Consider the following 18,258-nt stretch of genomic DNA (forward strand, 5'->3'; position numbering starts at 1 on the left):
AGCGTCACGTTGAGGTTGTCTTGGGCCAGGAAAAGCGGTTTGCCCTCTTACTGCCCCTAAGGAATTATTAGATTAGTAAATATACAGAGTTGTTTCAAAATCGATATAATTCTGATTTGATTGTATTCATTTTACAATGTGTTTATTAATGTGATTGTAATTGTGTTGTATAAAACTTTAGGGCATTGTGCCAAGTCGTCCTGATTTGATTCTGTCATGTAGTTAAATAAAGTAGCCAATATAGTAGATATGGCTGTTAATATGATGTAGTGCATTGATAAAAAGTACCTTATTAACAATGTCCATCTAAAAAAATGGTCACCAACCTTTTTGACAGTGAAACAACTACTTCTTGAGGACTGATTATTGCAAAGGGATACGCACCTCTGCATTTGCTAAAAAAAAAAAAAAAAACATTGAAGCGTATGTTAAGAATGATATTTATGTTTGTGGAGACACTGACCATGTTCATGTATTCTCCCAGTATCAAGAATGACTTAACATGGTAGGAAGCAGATAGATATAAATAAGCAACACTATTTATATACAGCTCTGCAAATATTAACATTTTCAAATGATAACTGAACTTCCCCGCAGGCTATTCATGTCATCCTTGGGGGCTACCTGGTGCCCACGAGCACCACATTGTTGACCCCTGATCTGGGCATTATTAAAATAAAGCTATGAAATTAGAATATATTAGAGTTATATGACTTGTTAGTGGATATTCTGACCTGAATCCTCCTTGTCAAACAACCAGATTAATCACATGGTTATATGAAAAGGACAAAATGTGACAAAAAAAATATCTTAAAACGTATCACTACATTCATTATTGCCCTGTTTTACAACCATCAGGTGTGTGTGAAAGTGCAGCATGACGACTGTCCAAGAAGGGAGGTGGGGCCTTCCACATACATCTAAATATGCCTCAACACCCAAGCCCCGACCACCTTCTGACCCGCGCCCCGCCCACGTGAAGACAGCCGCACCAGCCAAGAGGATAACCTTCTACAAAAGTGGGGACAGCCAGTTTGGCGGTGTCAGGATGGCCATCCACAAGCGCAGCTTCAAATGCTTTGATGCTCTGCTAGATGACCTTTCACAAAAGGTTAGTAGGACAGGTGTCGGGTATCAAAACAGGAAGAGCAGCATTAAGTTATATAAAACGATGCATTTGATTTACTTTTATCTACTTCACCATGGAGTGAGTACTGTTGAATGCATTTTAGCATGATGATAACTTCTAGATCCAACATTTATACAAAACTATTTTATGTCTGTATAGGTGCCACTTCCTTTTGGTGTGCGGACTGTGACCACGCCCCGCGGCACCCACACCATCAAACATCTAGAAGAACTCCAGGATGGGGGCTGTTACCTCTGCTCTGACCGGCGCCAGCCTAAACCAATCAACATGGAGCATGCCAACAAACGCCAAAGCATTTGGCACCATCAGAGCCGCATATCCACTCAACCAGAAACCTCGTCCACATCCTTACCTGGCCATCTACCTCACAGGCATCGACGGATCCTGCTGGTTAAAAATACTGAGCCAGGGATGCGGAGGAATGTAGTACTGAGCAGGCGGTCAATCAGAAGTATGAGGGCCTTTCTTGAGGAAGTGTCTGAAGTGATGCAGTTCCATGTCCGAAAGGTTTACACTGCTGAGGGACGCAGGGTGAGGAATTTTTTTAAAATTCCATACATTAATGACACCCCAATTAGATCAAGAGTGTCAAACTTGTTTTTGTCACAGGTCATATTGTTGCAATAACTTCCCTAGTAGGGCCATTATAACTGTGAATAATGATGGATAACCAGTTTCGAAATCAAAAGCCAGTAAATTTTTTGTTCAACTATTTTTCAATTGAATTTAAAGGGGAGGTCAGTATCGAAAATTCTAGCATATCTCATCCCAGTGTTGTTAAAAGTGAAGACAATTTGCAAGAAACATGAAGGCATCACACATGATATCTCTTCACAGGCCACGTAAACCTTGAGTTTGACACCTGAGAATTATTATCATCCAGCTTCATGCATCATAAACTTGTGATGATATAATGATAAATAGCATTAACAAAGGCAAAGTCATACAGAATCTGCACATGAATGTATTTTGTCTAACAGTGCACAATGGCAAACTGACACTGTACACTTAACCTCTTGTTCAACTTTTGACTTATCTGGGTTACATTTTGAAACATTGTAAATGGGTCCCTAGGTTGACAACGTTCAAAGTCTGATGACATGCCCTGGAGTTTTGGTGTGTGTCGGCAGAGAGGCCCTCAGTCCCTTGCTACTGAAGATCCTGCGAAAGAGCTCAGAGGAAAAACTGCCAGGTTTGAGCAGCAGGTCGCCTGGTCTTGGTCCTAGGACTCCTGGAAGTGGAGCTCGATCCCCAGGTATCCAAGAAGCAAGATCAACCCCTCATGGAGCTCAATCTGGAGCCAGTGAATGCAGTGAGGGACAGGAGAGCAGGAAAAGTGGTAGGCTATCAGTTATTGACATATACATTATGTGCAGACACATGAATTTACAACACAGCGCTGATTATTGTTTGATTGTTCAATCTCTGCTTTCAGTTAACTTTGGTCTAGAAACAAAAAAGAGCATCATCCACCGTCGATCTGATTCATCTACCCGCTCCACTCGATTGTCGTTGTCCTCAGAGAAGTCCTTTGGCAACGCTATAAGAGCACACGCACAACAGAGACCTTCTATTATGAATGATGACATTGAAAAGCGTGTCCTAGTCAATAAGGATGGCAGTCTCTCCGTGGAGATGAGAGTTCGTTTTCGCCTCCGCAATGATGAGACCTTGCAGTGGTCCACGCAGATTGGAAAATCACCCTCTCTGACAAGTGACTGCTGCCCTCCAAGCCATGCCCACACCCCTTGTTTGCAAAATTACCAATCGGAAAGCTACTCTGATTGTGCAACTGTTGACCCAGATGATATGGACTATTCCAATCAATCTCTCCATCATCCATTGGATGTGAGTCAGTGCAGCTGCTGTTACCAGATGCAAGAAGAGAAGTACAACCTCTGGGACCACCCAATACATAATCATAAGCAGCCACCTGTCCCACCCCAATATATGTCGAGCCAGACTCACACTACAGTAAGACACACACATTCCTCTGGCTCTTCCTCATCTTGTAACTCGGTGAGAGTAGTGCGTTGCCGGGCAAAATTCTCCAACTGTGGAAGAGGTTCAGATTCAGAGCATAGTCAACTCGTCCAAGAAGAAACATGTGTGGTGGAACAGGTAGAGCGGAGATTAGACATGGTGCAGAACGAAGACACTAACGTAGACATGTGCACGATGAGCAGGTGCTCCAGTCGCAGTGAAGTGATCACCAAGAATGACAATGCAAGATTTCCTAGCGAGAGGTCAATCGTGGATGAGCCAATGGAGGAAGAGGTGGATCACCCACTGTCTAGAGTCAGCAGCTCCTCACATGTACTGCGATCATTAAAAGAAGACCAAGATGTTGATGACGACCTGCCACCTAGTGCTTCACAGTGTTCACAAAGAAGTGGACCATCCTCAAATCCTCACCTGAACAACAGTCAGCCAATTTGCCACTCGACTGATGTCAACAAAACAGAGGACCAGGACAATAAAGAGTGTGAAACAACATCTGCTGTCACCTCTTGTCTATGTGGATCTGAGATGATAGATCAACCTCTCAGATTCAGCTCAAATGTAAGTAGAGCTTCTTGTAGGTCCACCAAAGTTGTAAACCAAACAAATGAGAGCGAAGAGATACAAAGTATTGTAAAAGCTTCATCTGGCACCTCCGGCCCATCCGGGTTGTCAAGTGTCTGTCGTAATTGTGGAGGCTGCAAATGGGTGGTCACCTCCAATAGCAGTAGTAGAGCCTCAAAGAGATCATGTGACCCTCCACAAGCCCCTTCAAACCCAACTTCGCCTCTCGAAAACCAAGAGAATGCAAATTACTTAATGAACGATGATGCTTTGTCTACACAATCCAACAAAACAAATCTCACAGGACGTGGATCTGCCATCGCTGATGTCCTGAAAAGTGACACAGCCAGTGCCATTTCCAGAATGTCTAGTCCTGAGCCAACAGAAAAAAACCAAGACAGAACCACCTCAGCTATAATCCATAAATCCAACACACCACAGAAATCCGTTTCTACTGATACAACAACAGAAAATAACTTGAGAAGCTCCAGTGTTATGTCAGGTGAGTCTCACAAGTCCAACTTGAGTGGCACATTTGAAAGTCCCAATGTCACATCAACAGAGGGAGCAGAGGGAGGAACCTTGTTCAAAAGAGAAGCAAGATCTTGTATTTCAACTAAGACTCTCTCAAGTGTCTCTCCATCTGACAATGCAGACTTGGAAAACAGTAGAACTCATAGTTGTCTTTCTGTAAATTCTGTTTCTATCAAGTCTGGCACTGAACAGAGACCCAATAGTGCCCTCTCAACGAAATCATCAAAGTCAGGGAAATCCAAAATATCTTACCGCAAGTCCACAAATAGTCAATGTCCAACTGAAACAGAAAAAACAGACATATGCTTTGAAAATCCAGATAATGAAGGCAACAAAGAAGATTGTAACACAGCTGAAGAAAGGACAAACAGTGCTTTGTCTACAAAATCAACAACCTCTTCTCGTACAACCTGTGCCCCAAACTTTCCTGATCTAAAGGAAGTTTCTACTATTGAGGTGAATGGAAATAAGGCAGATGAAGATAAAGAGCGAGGAGCCAGCGCCATGTCTATGAAGTCAAAATCTTCCCGGGGCTCGTCTGCCTCAAAAAAGTCCGTTTCTATCAAGAATCTAAAACCAGCATCTCAAAAACCAAATGCAGTCACCATTAAAACACCACAAGAGGTTGATATGGTAAGTGAGGCAACAGAGACATCACAAATTTTTGAAGGTGAAGATGTGGAAGAAAGAAACACACCAAGTAAAACTTCTAAACACTCTTATGGTCAAATGTTGTCACCAAAAAAAATGGGCTCATTGCAGAAAGTTAGAGCTTCATCACCCAGCGGTTCTAATGAGGTAAGAGCTCGGAGTGTGTGCTCAGTTCACTCAGCAACTTCTGCTAAATCTGGACATTTTAAATGCCAGTGTGTTGTAGTGCCGGCATTTGAAGAGGGAGCGAAAAGAGGGGTGGGCAATGAAAATGAAGCAGAGAAAGAGGAAAAAACAATGGAACAAAATGAAGTGGAGGACTCACGAAGCACTGAGCAACTAAGTCAAAACTCTGGGTCAGTGTCTCTTGCATTGCCAGATGACCAGGAAATGTGTGACACAGACAGCTGCAAGTCCTGCATTTCTCATGTAGAGAATCACAAGGACAGAATGAGAGCAGCAGCTCCAAATGCCCAGTCAAGATTATCTCATAACTCCAGAGTCAATGAGAGTCCCGGAGCAGTCGACATCCCGACTATTGAAGCACCTGAATTTGATGGGGATGTTGACAAACACCATGAGGACTGTATTTGTGCCAGCCCAGCATCAAGCTGCAAAAGCAATAACAACAGCATCTCATCTTCACTGTCATCAGTTGGTGCCCAGGTTAAAAATTCTAAGCTTGCTCAGCAGCCTGATGAAGTTGAGACAACTGTTGATCCTGACAACAGTGGCTCCAAAAAGTCAGAAAGTGGAGTTGAAGAAAAACAGAATAGCCTCATCAACAAGGAGGCTAGTGCGAACTCCAGTGGACTATGTTCCCTGTCGTGTGACCTGGCAGGTGATGCAAAAAAGAATGGCTTGAAGCAGAGTAAAGGAGAAGGCACTGCCGACCCATCTGAGAGTGGCAGTGTCCGATCTGTCAAAACATCCATTTCTACAAAGAAAGAGATGTCAGTCAAGTCCTCAAAGCAGGGCAACTCTAGAGCTTGTTGTAAGGCGACACGTGTTGAAAGACCCAGGTCTGCTGCTGACCTTGTCCAGGACACTCAGGACACACATCAACACTGTCAGCAGTCAAGCAAAACCAGTGGCAAACAGCATTTAGAGAAAGACATCAGGCATGAGATGAAGAGCAGCCAACAGGATCAGGGTGAGGGGACAGTAGTGACCCCTGAGTGTCTACCCAATGCTTCCCCCAGTGAAGTGGTCAATGATTGGTTACGCAGCATTCCTTCTAACAGCGACATGATTGCCCTTGATGAGCTCATTGATGATCCGCACGGCAAGGAAGCGATGTTTAAAGCTGTTGTAGAATCAGAGGAACATCTTGCAGAAGATAAGTTAGACAAAGTGGAGGAAGTTGGGGGTTACCAGAAAGAAGAAGAATGTGCTACAATAAATGAAAAAAATATAGATCTGGCTACAGGTGGTGATGCATTAGAAGATCCTCCAAAACCCAACTCTCCATGGATTAGTGGAACGGCATTGCCCAAAGATTGGCACTCTTCAGCTGCAGTCATGAAGGTTCTTCTCGGCTCCTCTCTGGGACGATGTAGAAGCTTGCCTGAGGTACAGTAAGATAAATAATACTAATTATTTTGTCTGGAATGTGTTTGTGTAACAAGAACATGCCAGAAATAATGTAATATCTACTCCACAGGTGTCTCCAGTTTATGGGCGTAGACTAAGCACATCAGCCAGAGGCCTCCTGGACTGTTTGGCTCAGCTTCAGTTAATTGAGCCTGTCAGAGGTCAAAGCTGCAACAAACATGAGGACAGACACCGGCAGTACGATGACATTATAGCCATTCTCCAATCCCTTTGGCTCACCGAACCTAGGAACATTGAGACCAAGGACACCGGCATTGAACAAGGGACCCCACCAAGGTCCTCATCTGGGGTAGGCATGAGCAGTGGCTCTGGTGGCTCAGGGAAGGACCAAGACAATCAAGTAGGGGATGAAACACTCCCCAAAGAATCTTCACGTGAGGATGAGGCTGTGGAGAAAGCTTCAGAGCAGACAACAGAACCACACAAAGTAGAAGTTACGGCTGAGGTATTTTCTAAAGAACAACCTTGGCATAGTGATAATCCAAGTCAAGTCCCTCAAATCCCGCAAAGTCCAAAAGATACAGACCCTTCATTATCGAACCAAAGCTCTGCCGACTCCAACTCCAGTTCAGCAACACCACCAACAATTTTGCAAGCACCATTGTCAAATAAACTATCCCAGGATCCCGATCCAGTGTGGGTGTTGCACCTTCTGAAGAAGCTTGAGAAAGAATTCATGAACCACTACATTGATGCCATGGAGGAGTTTAAAGTCCGTTGGGACCTTGATGACAGTCTCATCTTGGACACGATGATTTCAGAGTTGAGGGATGAAGTGAGACAACGAATCCAGAACAGCATTAAGCGGGAAATGAGTAAGATCCATAGTCGATGTGGCCGAAGCGGAAAGTCACCTCAGCCTCCAAAGGGGGCTAATCTATCTAGAGAGTCGACTATGACAGAGAAGCGCCGACGGATGCTGAAGGTAAATCCAACAAAATTCAACTTTCCATTTATGCAAATGGTAAAACACTGTATGAGGCAGATTTCCAGATTCCAATGAGGCCAAAATACAAAAAATACACATTTGCTCTCCTACATCTTGGCGAGACTGTCTCATACAGCTTTAGCATTAGCGTTAGATGATGCAATATATTGTTATGCTCAGGTGATGTGTATTCTTACAGATAATGGTCTAATGTGATTTGTTTAAAAAACTGTTCAACACATTAGATTTGGCAGGATTTTGTTGCAGAAAGTTGGACATTATTGTATGATTTAATTGTCAGGTCATGAAGAACCAGTCAGTCAAAACCGGCGACTCCTCCAGCGATGGTGAGATGACAGCCGAGTTCAGCGACCAACGAAGTGATGACGAATACTGCCCCTGTGACGCATGTGTACGCAAAAAATTAGCAGCACGCCCTCTGAAAATGAACCCGGCGGCAGCTGAAGCGCCGGTGATGATGGAGTTTGATCTCCTTAAGATTCTTCAACTCAGGAAGACCACAGCACCAGTCCCTGCATCTGTGTCACAGCCTACAAATAGGCGCAATGACAGCGTGGCCTTAGTAGAAGGGGAAATAAGGAGTTTAGAGGTTGTACAAGAGGAAGAGGAAGACAACGAATCAAGCGAGGAATTCAAAACTCACAAGACACTTCCTGAGGAAGATGAGGAGGATACAGATGAAAACGAGAAATATGAAGCTGAAGACTCACAAATCAATGGCGAGAAAGAGTGCTGCCAGTGCATGAGGGAAGAAACACCAGAGAGTGACACAAATAATAATGACACGGAAGGTGAAAGGGAGGAGGATCCCGAAGATGGGGACAAGACAGGCGAGGAGGCAGTTGGAGTAGAATATGATGAAGAGAAGGGGGAGAGCGACAAGATAGATGGAGGAGAGATCACTGAAAGAAGTGAAGATGAGTTTGGTGAAGAACAGGAAGAGCGCAAGGTCACAGAAGACATTCCAAATCAGGATCATGAAGACTCAACACTTTTGGAGGACGAGGGAAACGACAGTGCTTCTGCAGGAGCAGATGATGATGTGGAGGAGGAGAGCAAGGATCACATGGGAGAGTCTCAAGAAGAAGGCGAGTTGTTGCAGCAAGAAAGAGCTTCACCCAAGGTCAGGACATTATAATTAAACAGGTTAAATACACAGTTTGCACTTTAAAAAATTTTTTAAAAAGCAAAGTCTTCTCAGCACAGACAAAATAATTTAATCTAAATGAATTGGGTGACTGCTTTGTGAACATGGTGCATTTTTTGAGCAAGATGTCTTATTAACTGAGAAATTGGGAATAAATGGTTAAAGAAATTGAGTATTGGTCAAACACACTGAATCAACACCTTTATTTTTCATTATGCAAGTAGATTATTTTTAAAGCAGTGACTGTATTGCATCTATTGGATTTCAGTGTACAGGTGTACAAGTATACTTATGATATCGATGGACATCATAATTTTTTTTTTCAATTAAAAATTATTCGCAGCCACAAGGGCTGTTGAGTGAAGAAAACTACTCCTCTTTGTGAGCGGGACGAAGGGGTTCAAGTCTGCGTCAAAGACGAATGTGACCTAGTGCAGTCTAAATGCTAATTCTAAGCCATCAGGGGAAGATAATCTCGCTATCCAATTAGACAGACTGAACAGATCTGTTTTGTTTTTCCAACAACTTGCCTCCACTTTAAGAGGTAAGACTTGCAACTTCTTTTCTTGCCACCACTTTGCATAATTACTGACAACCACAGGTGGTCCGATACTCTACTCGAGTAAAAGTATTTTAGAAGTAATACGGGTCTCAGCAATTATATTTATTTGATGATCTTGAACAGTTAAGTGTGTAAACTATGCCAAAAAAAATCATTTGTAAAGAGGACAAGTATTTTTTGACATCATTGTATCGGTCTGACGATGCATTTGGAGAGAAGTGGCCCGGTTTGTACAAGGCATTATGTAAGTCTACTTACCTACCACTTACCTTAATTAACTTAGCTCGGCACGCTTGTGGGAGTTCTTTGGTCAAACATGGTTTATACCGTTTAAAATAACAGTTACCTCTGTTATAACGAAAGTTGAGGTGATGTCTTACTTGTTGACTTTATTTTTTATGAATCAACTTTTATAGAGCTGGAGCAATATTGGTGTCCAATTTGTCGGTTCACCACCTTTTTAATTTAACTGGCAGGGTCATAGTTCAACCTGTGATATCGATGCAACCGGGGACAAGGAGGCCGATGCTGAAGACTCCAACGCTAAAGGTCCATGTGACACCGACGCTGATGAGTCAGGAAAGCAGAAGGAGACAGGGCGGGTGGACGGAGGCGCAACAGCAGATGGTGCTCTGCTGCATCAGGTCACCAAGACCTCAGTGGAGTCCCAGCTGGGTTCCTTGGAAGACTGAGATCCCCGTCTGAAAAACTGACGATGAAACGACACTTTGCGTATCGAGTCTGCGACTTTTTTTCCCTTCTTCACAGACTGAGTAGAACGAGTGGAAGTACCAGAACACTTGATGCACTTTATCTCGCTGTTGTTGGAATTTGGACAATAACATAAAACTTGAAACTACAATCTAGCCTACAGTCTTTAAATATACTAATTATTTGTATATTTGGAAGTTGTATATCTAAGGAATGCAGAATTACTGTTTCATGAGTCTTTGCAGACCTCCAGATATTGTTATTAATATTGCACTTACTATTGTTAGTGTGTATTTATGCTTCTAGCATATATTCTGTTAAATATTTATCTATATATCACTGCCACAATTTCTTTTGAAATCTGAACAGTTACCTAACTAGCAGCTTAAATTTAAAAATATGATGCACTCAAGATTATAAACGTAATCTCATTATTTTAAACAGATCGGAAGACATTCATCGCCGAATAGTTATTTGATCGATGCCGTGCGTCTAAAACAGTTAGAAGCCTTAATAATCATTTCTCACTTTGAGGACAGGATCATATATTATCGGTATTTTTTTTTCCCTGTATCATGCTAGATTAATATAAACATAAATTAGTTCTAGATGAACTAATGGAATCAATGAATTGTGAGATATACACATGCTATGTATTCAGTTGGGGTGTGCGTGAGCAGCGATGTGGATCAGCAGCGTGACGTGTGTTACTGAGTACTGATGCCTTACCGTCACCATGGTTATTCAGTATGAGTGTGAATCCATAGAAACAAGGACTCGGGCCATGCTCAAGTGGATGAGCTGAAGAGTGGGCTGCTTGTGTACTCATTGTTTCGTCTGAAGTACCTAAAGTGATGAACATATGATGTTAATACAAAATAAAAGCAATGCACAAGATGTTTTTTTTGTTTGTTTTAGAAAAATAAAAGGATATAAAACTCAAAGCAAAAAATACAGTTTAAGTCCAGGTTTGATTTTGTTCATGAGTTGTCAGTCAGTGAAGGTAAAAATATCAAAAAGCTCATTTTTGCATGAGCTCAATTAAAACACACACACCTACACAATGGCCTCTGAAATGTTGTTCCCTAATCTGTCAAAATCTGACAGTGTTTACTGTTGCTTTGCCAAGACGGATCGATCCAGCTCACAGGTGCGGCATTTCAAGATGCCGGTAGCACAATTCTTGGACAGATGTGTCTAGCCCAAAATGTGCAGCTTCATCAAACAGCACAAAGCCACACATTTCTCAAATTTGACATGCTGACTCCAAGAATGTCCTCCATGGCTGTTGCTCATGAATCCGATGTTCATTTCTGATCCACAAACAGTCTCCAATGGTGTTTCGGATAATTTGTAGCAAGTGGCGTTCTCTTGACAGATAGATCACAGTTTTCACAGAGCAGGGCAGATGGCAGACAGCGCGTATGGCGCTGTGTGGTTGAGCGATTTGCTGATGTCAACATTTTGGGTCGAGTGGCCTATGGTGATGGTAGTGTTAAGGTATGTATGGGCAACCGTAGTTAAACTCATCTATATCATTTTGTCTGAATGTCTGCTGTGCTCATCAGTGGGAGTCTTTGTGTAAAACTAAATTGTAGACATTTAATATTTGTGCTTTGTTCCGGGAACAGACAGAACCAAAAGGAAATGATTCATCTCATTTTGCCGAATGCGGATGTTGCTTGCCCATAATGCTTTGATGGTGTCACCCCTAAAATGTTTTAAAATGCAATTTAATTTTTATTTGTTAGTTCATTCTTTTATTGCGTAACACTCTTCAAGTAGACAAATTCCTCTCTGCAAAACTAAAAACCAAAATTAAACTTCTTCCAGCCTTGTTGATTGTCTGACTCATCCACAAATGAATATGGCAATTCATGCTGCGTTGAAAATATATGTGGATGAAAATTGAGAATAATGTGAAGCTCATGGGATTGGAAACATTTATAAACAAGGTGCATCTTCATTAGTACTCAACTAATTGAACAGAAAAATGTCTGGTGTAATTTGTTGCTGAAGATTGCATTACTGCACATAGGCCTCCACGGCCTTCCGTATGATTGGCTGCAAATCCAGAAAAGACCTTGCATCCTCGACAGAGCAACCACTCAGCAGTGAAACCAAGGTCAAAGGCACTACCTGCACACAAAAAATGAAGGAAACATGGCACACAACACTTGTTGTTTTCTGTCACTCAGTTACCTTTGTCCTTTCTTTGCCGGTGGCAAAATTTGTGGCCATAGGATAGGCGGTAATGTCCTCAGTCAGGTGGTCCACCTGGTAGATAGCCTTCAGGAGAGCCTCCTCGCACTTGGCCGCAGGATGACCAGACAATTTCTAGCATAAGAAGAATTTGGGGGTCATCACTCTTTATAACCAAATTTGCAGATGCGCTCAAGGGTGCAGCAGTGAGGATATTAATTCACCATGTTAATGCTTGATTACCAAGAAAATCTGATACCTGGATTAATTGTGTGGCACGGCGGTAAAGTTTGCTGTTGGTAATTTGCACGTCGATCATGTGGTTGTGAAAGACCTTGCCCTTTAGGATGTGCGCACCTGTGCTCACAGCGTTCAGCACTAACTTGGTGGACAGCTCCCACTGCACAACAGAAGCAAGCAAGTCAGTGAGTGAGTGAGTGAGTGAGTGAGTGAGTGAGTGAGTGAGTGAGTGAGTGAGTGAGTGAGTGAGTGAGTGAGTGAGTGAGTGAGTGAGTGAGTGAGTGAGTGATGTACCATGTGCTGTAGAGTTCCAGAAGATGGTAATTGCCAAGAAAATGTTAAAGTGGATTTACACAATATTTTTATTTCTTCCTGTAAAGAAAAAGGTGGATATTAAGGGAGGAGCAATGTATTAAGAACAGATACGAGCATTAAGGATTTCATTAAAAGCGAGGGCAGTATATACTAGGTAGGTAGGGTAGACAGACAGACAGGCACTATTGAGATGGTCGGTTGGGAAGTATACTAGCAAGGAAATGTTAAATGCAAGGAAAGGATTACACGAGGTTCAGAGCGTCCTGTATATGTCAGTAATTCAAATTTAGTTAGAGAGATAACCAACTTGAACATTAGCGTACTCTCCATCAGTCTGGTGATAAATAGCATGGAGGTTAGACATCCTTTCCCTCACTCGGTGGGCTACATTCATCACTTCACTGATATTGTCTGAGAAAAGAAGACATCGGGATGTTTGAAGAGGATGTTTGACGACACACCACGGTCAAGCTCTAGCGTTGTCTCTCACCTGTGTGTGTGTAGATGAGAATGACAGTGTCCTGGTCATCAAGCGTGGGTAGGACGTGAAGCAAAAACTCTTCATGCGCAATGCAAAACTGGGGACCCTATGGGGACAAGTTACAGAGATGTGCTTTTATCGTCACACTTCAAAGTAAGAGCTTGTTTCATTTTACTTCACAGGATTTCAAATATTTTAGGCCTCACACAATCACAATGGGCATGATGAAATGTTAAATCTCTCCAAAGATGTGATTTTACTGTCATACAACATTATGGTGTATTGATTTTTTTTTTGCATTATTTAGACACTATTTTTTTCGACATTAATTTGTGGGAACCTTAAAGGGAACCTTGAAGCAGTTTCTTTCATAAATACCAGAAAAGAAATGGAACCCTCTTTGTTGTTGAGCGCTCTGTATCCTCCACTTACGAACGCCTGAATATCGCCAAAGGCTATGTCTCACACACACACACACACACACACACACACACACACACACACACACACACACACACACACACACACACACACACACACACAAAACAATGAGTAGGATGCCTCCATTTTCTAAAATCCAATTCATTGCAACACATTTGTGACTACAGCAATGTTGCTCACCTGCTCCAAATGTTGGCTCACACTCACTAGCATCAATGAGGCCCAGCACAGCCAGGCTGCCCCAGCCCAGGTAACACACACGTTTCTTAGAGAGTAAACTGTAACATGCACAAATCATATTTTTTTATTGCTTGGACATTTTATTCTCTTGTGCTGTTGGGAGGATAATTATGTTTGACTGACCTCTTCCCAGCTGCAGCCACCAAACCAGCAATGGCTGTGTTATGAGAATATGTGACCTCAACTGTTTTCTCATAGGCTTTCAGGTGCTTTATGATAGCCCTTATGGAGAGAAGAAACAGAGGAGCAGCCACTTTAGTAAAGACAGGCTACAGAAGTGATTCCCAACCAGTGCATCACAGAAACATGTTCAATTTCAGAGTTTTAATATTTACTACAAATAATGCATATTTGTTCATCACGCTATGCAAGTGATTAACATTAATGAGACGCAAGATGAAAATTAACCCGTAAATGCAGCTCTTGTTGTTCAGTGGTGTACCCAAAAGATTTGATTTCTGGTAAAATTCAATTCACACTCTGTTGCATGTTTTTTGTTGCACAATTCACTGCGAACCCGTGCAGGGCAGGCCCAAACTGAATCGGGCGCACAGATTGGCTCCTTTTGAGCACAAGTAGTTTCCATTTATTTTTGTCCTGAACATCTTTGTCCAAATCTTAAGTGCAAGAGCTACTGCTGATTATCTCACAGTTTTGTCCTTATCTCACTTGCACTAGAACTCGACTCGAAAAAGAAGGGTCTAGCCGATACGCGGCTCACCAATTTTCTGAGCTGTGTTTGGTTGTGACCTGAGACCTAGCAACTGTGCATTTTAGTCAACATCAAGAAACAGATGAATTTTGCTGCTTAACTCATACTCTACAAACACAATAACAATCAGAATGCCATGACACACAACATATTTATGTAGAGAAAATGTTTAGGGTTGTGGCACAGCAGGAATCAATAGCAGCGGTCACACAGTTTCTTACTGGTGTGTGGTGGTTACGTGAGAGAAAGCGGTAGCATGAGCAGCACACAAGATGACCTCCAGGAGCATCTTTGTTGCACTGCCTCCTTTCATCCTGGAAGAACCACTAATGGCCTCTGGCTGAACTCAAACATACACAAAGTACAGGGGTTACACATACACACACCAAGACCTATAATTTGAGAATATTGTGTGCAGAGACAGTGACAATCCAGTGACAAGCTCTCACCCCAACTGATGGGTTGATGAGAAAGGCCCTTCGACTTTTGGCAAGCACCTGCATTCTTTGGACCACACCGAGGAAAGTGAATGTGCAGTTTGGTATTGGTTCATTCCTGCACAGAGATTATTTCACAATTAAGCATTAAGACGTCCTTGGATTAAACTGTACATGCCCAGACACTCGGAAAAGCTGACATGCCAACATAAGGGAAAGACAGAGCTGCACCGTGCATATGAGACTTTCCCTCACACATGAAGCTAAATGAGTAAACCATCCGTCCGTCCGTCCATCTATCCATCCATCCATCCATCCATCCATCCATCCATCCATCCATCCATCCATCCATCCATCCATCCATCCATCCATCCATCCATCCATCCATCCATCCATCCATCCATCCATCCATCCATCCATCCATCCATCCATCCATCCATCCATCCATGCATCCATCCATCCATTATCTGAACCACCTTTACCCTGACGAGGGTGGCGGGTGTGCTGAAGCCTAACCCAAATGACAAATGCTGTATGATGCAATGGATACCATACAACAACAAAAAGAAAAGTGTTAAATAGTAATTATAATTGTAGCATTAAAATATTACATCTCTGAAAGTGTCAAAATTTAGCATTGTTGCTTTTTTCAGAATTTGTGATATAAGTCTCATCTTGAATGCCATTGTGCAGGTGCACATAAGGTTTTGACCAGCGAACGTAAACATACCGTGCCTGATGTGCCGGGTTAAAACCAACTAAAACAGGAGTGAAAACCTCCGGGTGCCGCAAGCAGAACTCCAACTGACCTGCCACAAATGGAGCCTAAAAGTACATCAATTACATTTTTGAAAAAAATGGCGCAAAATCAAGATCTATTCAGCATCTAACTCACAGAAAGTCCACAGGAGATCCCGATGAACAAGACCCTCTTCTTCCCCTTGCACACCTAGTGAAGTAAATAAATAAATAAATAACTAAATAAATAAATAAATCATACGCGACTCATTGCCGAAGCAGAAGACAGACAGATTGTACACGTTTTCCATCACACTCCTGACCTTCATAAGACAGCTCATGCCCAGGTGTGGGTCATCTTCTGGGGCCTCTTGGGAGGAGAGCAGTGCTCTTAAAACATGAAAGATGTGAGTGAGTGAGTGAGTGAGTGAGTGAGTGAGTGAGTGAGTGAGTGAGTGAGTGAGTGAGTGAGTGAGTGAGTGAGTGAGTGAGTGAGTGAGTGAGTGAGTGAGTGAGTGAGTGAGTGAGTGAGTGAGTGAGTGAGTGAGTGAGTGAGTGAGTGAGTGAGTGAGTGAGTGAGTGAGTGAGTGAGTGAGTGAGTAAACGAGTGTAACACGTACCTGTCGCCTCCAGCAATGATGTATGCATAGACCTCACTGTGGTTCATCTCCTTCAGTGCTTTGTTGAACCCCGACTACACCCAAGCAAACAACGGTGTTGTGATGTTATTATTCTGTTGTGAAGTTGCAACAGAAAGCTCCACTTTCCTCAGTGAATGCTGACTAGCTCATAAAGGAATGAGGATCAATACATCACAGCATGGCAATAAGATTGAACAGATGTGTCAAAAATCCAAGACCTGTGGTCCAAAACCAACATGCCTAGTCATTTTCATTTTTCATCAACTTGCAGCCCCTATTGTGTATTTTTTATTATGTATTTGTAACTGTATAATGTCAACATTCAAATTCAAATGTTGAGTACTGAATGCTTTACCACAATGAGGAAAGCCAGGCGACCTGAAGTTCCGCAGCCACTCAAGACAATAAGGCTGTCCTTTGTCTCCTAAGAAACAAAGTGAGCGCTAACAGGTCACAGACATAAATCATGGAACAGGAACACAAGTGGGGCGATACCTTGAGAATGAGCTCCACTATCTCAGCCACCTCCAACATGGATTTCACCACTTCATCACAAAAAAGTGTCTAAAATAACATTGAAATTCATTTCAAACTTTTAAAAGACTTGCAATACAATTTGTTGTTACTTGACAAACCTGGTAAGTGCTTGCTGTCTCTTTGCGAAACATCTCGGCGTCACAGTTTTGCAACATCCTCACTATGCAACTAGGTGAAGCTCGGTCAATGTCGTGCGTCAGGGGGTTTGACTTCTCCGAAACAGGGAGTGAGGGCTCGTAATCTAAAGACTGATGACAATGGTTACATCATGTTAGTTTATGTGACTTTTAATAGTACCTGCATCATTCTGTTTACAGAGAGAGAGACAGGGAGAGAGAGAAAGGTGGAAAGAATTGGAGAAAGGGTGCAATAGAGAGAGAAAGAGAGAGCGAGAGAGAGAGAGAGAGAGAGAGAGAGAGAAACAGAGAGAGAGAGAGAGATTGTTTTAACTCGTTGGGGTCTGTATAAGAATATAGAATCCCATCAGTAACACAAAAAGAGAAAAGTTAAAGATTTCAGCATAACTGTGGAGAATCATTAATCCTACCTCCCATTCATGCATTGTAGAGAGAACACAGGAATCAGCCAAACTCTGTCACTGAAGTTTACAATGGAGACAAGTCAGCGCCCAGATCTCTCTGGAGTGGCAAAGTCCACAAATAGACCTTTGAGATGAAAATGGCAAAGGGAAGTTTGAAAAGCTCCATTCCAGATGACAAGATCCACTTACTGCATGATCTAATGCAGCTCCTGTCCTGGAGGGCTGCTGCTGTCCTGCCTGTTTTCATTGTCTCCCTCCTGCAACACAGCCGAGGAAAGAGTTCGGACTCCCTTGATCTAATGATATCCAATATTAGAAATGTCAGGCATTCATTTAACAAGCTGATTATTATTATGGCTTTAGCTTGAAGTAGTGTTGACTTTAGCAGAGTGTGATAGTAATAATAGTTGTAGTAATAATAATAATAATAATAATAATAATAATAATAATAATAATAATAATAATAATAATAATAATAAAATAATAATAATAATAATATACTGTGTCAAGGCCTACCTTGTTAATAACAAACCACCTCAACCAAATTGGTGAAGGGTCGCTCAACTAAGATCCAAGATGTAGCAACTACACACCTACAGTTGCCATGACAACAGTAGGGCTGTTTCCAAAGCATGCCGAAGGGGGGGGGGGGGGGGGGGGTGAATGTCTTGTATTCAAGGGGAAAACTATTACTTAAGAGGTTGGATCAGAAGGAAAGAGTGGTATGATAGAAGACATGATAGATGATAGAGGACAACATTAGTGACTTTATTTTATAAAGCATTTTAACTCGGTGCTGTATTGTGGTTAGTGTAAATAGACGCTTGCTCTGAATGAGGGATAGCTTCAT

At 42.3% G+C, this 18,258-nt stretch overlaps 2 protein-coding genes across 4 annotated transcripts in view; one reads left to right on the forward strand and one right to left on the reverse strand.

The window, feature by feature from the left end:
• rp1l1a (rp1 like 1a) overlaps positions 1–10,780 on the forward strand; it is a 13,221-nt gene extending 2,441 nt beyond the window's left edge. For all 3 annotated transcript variants that reach the window (XM_088369109.1, XM_088369108.1, XM_088369110.1), the window contains exons 2-8: positions 859–1,111; positions 1,289–1,681; positions 2,225–2,489; positions 2,586–6,472; positions 6,564–7,439; positions 7,744–8,586; positions 9,649–10,780. In XM_088369109.1, coding sequence (XP_088225235.1) covers positions 878–1,111; positions 1,289–1,681; positions 2,225–2,489; positions 2,586–6,472; positions 6,564–7,439; positions 7,744–8,586; positions 9,649–9,864 — 6,714 coding nt within the window. In that variant the 5' untranslated portion in view covers positions 859–877 and the 3' untranslated portion in view covers positions 9,865–10,780. The remainder of the gene's footprint in view (positions 1–858; positions 1,112–1,288; positions 1,682–2,224; positions 2,490–2,585; positions 6,473–6,563; positions 7,440–7,743; positions 8,587–9,648) is intronic.
• Positions 10,781–11,735: 955 nt separating this feature from the next.
• gckr (glucokinase (hexokinase 4) regulator) lies at positions 11,736–17,657 on the reverse strand. Its single transcript, XM_088368376.1, has 20 exons — positions 17,598–17,657; positions 17,415–17,532; positions 16,966–17,115; positions 16,826–16,894; positions 16,686–16,754; positions 16,310–16,383; positions 16,013–16,079; positions 15,847–15,900; positions 15,682–15,776; positions 14,964–15,069; positions 14,736–14,854; positions 13,926–14,024; positions 13,743–13,840; positions 13,500–13,576; positions 13,131–13,227; positions 12,948–13,051; positions 12,620–12,697; positions 12,345–12,485; positions 12,086–12,220; positions 11,736–12,022 (listed from the first exon to the last, which is right to left on the reverse strand). Exons 2-20 carry the CDS (start codon positions 17,427–17,429, stop codon positions 11,909–11,911), a joined length of 1,761 nt encoding a protein of 586 aa, XP_088224502.1. The 5' UTR covers positions 17,430–17,532; positions 17,598–17,657; the 3' UTR covers positions 11,736–11,908.
• Between the last annotated feature and the right edge of the window lie 601 nt (positions 17,658–18,258).

The sequence above is a fragment of the Syngnathus floridae genome, chromosome 2, assembly GCF_059516105.1.
Source record: "Syngnathus floridae isolate MCC-2025c chromosome 2, RoL_Sflo_1.0, whole genome shotgun sequence".
Lineage (NCBI taxonomy): Eukaryota > Metazoa > Chordata > Actinopteri > Syngnathiformes > Syngnathidae > Syngnathus > Syngnathus floridae.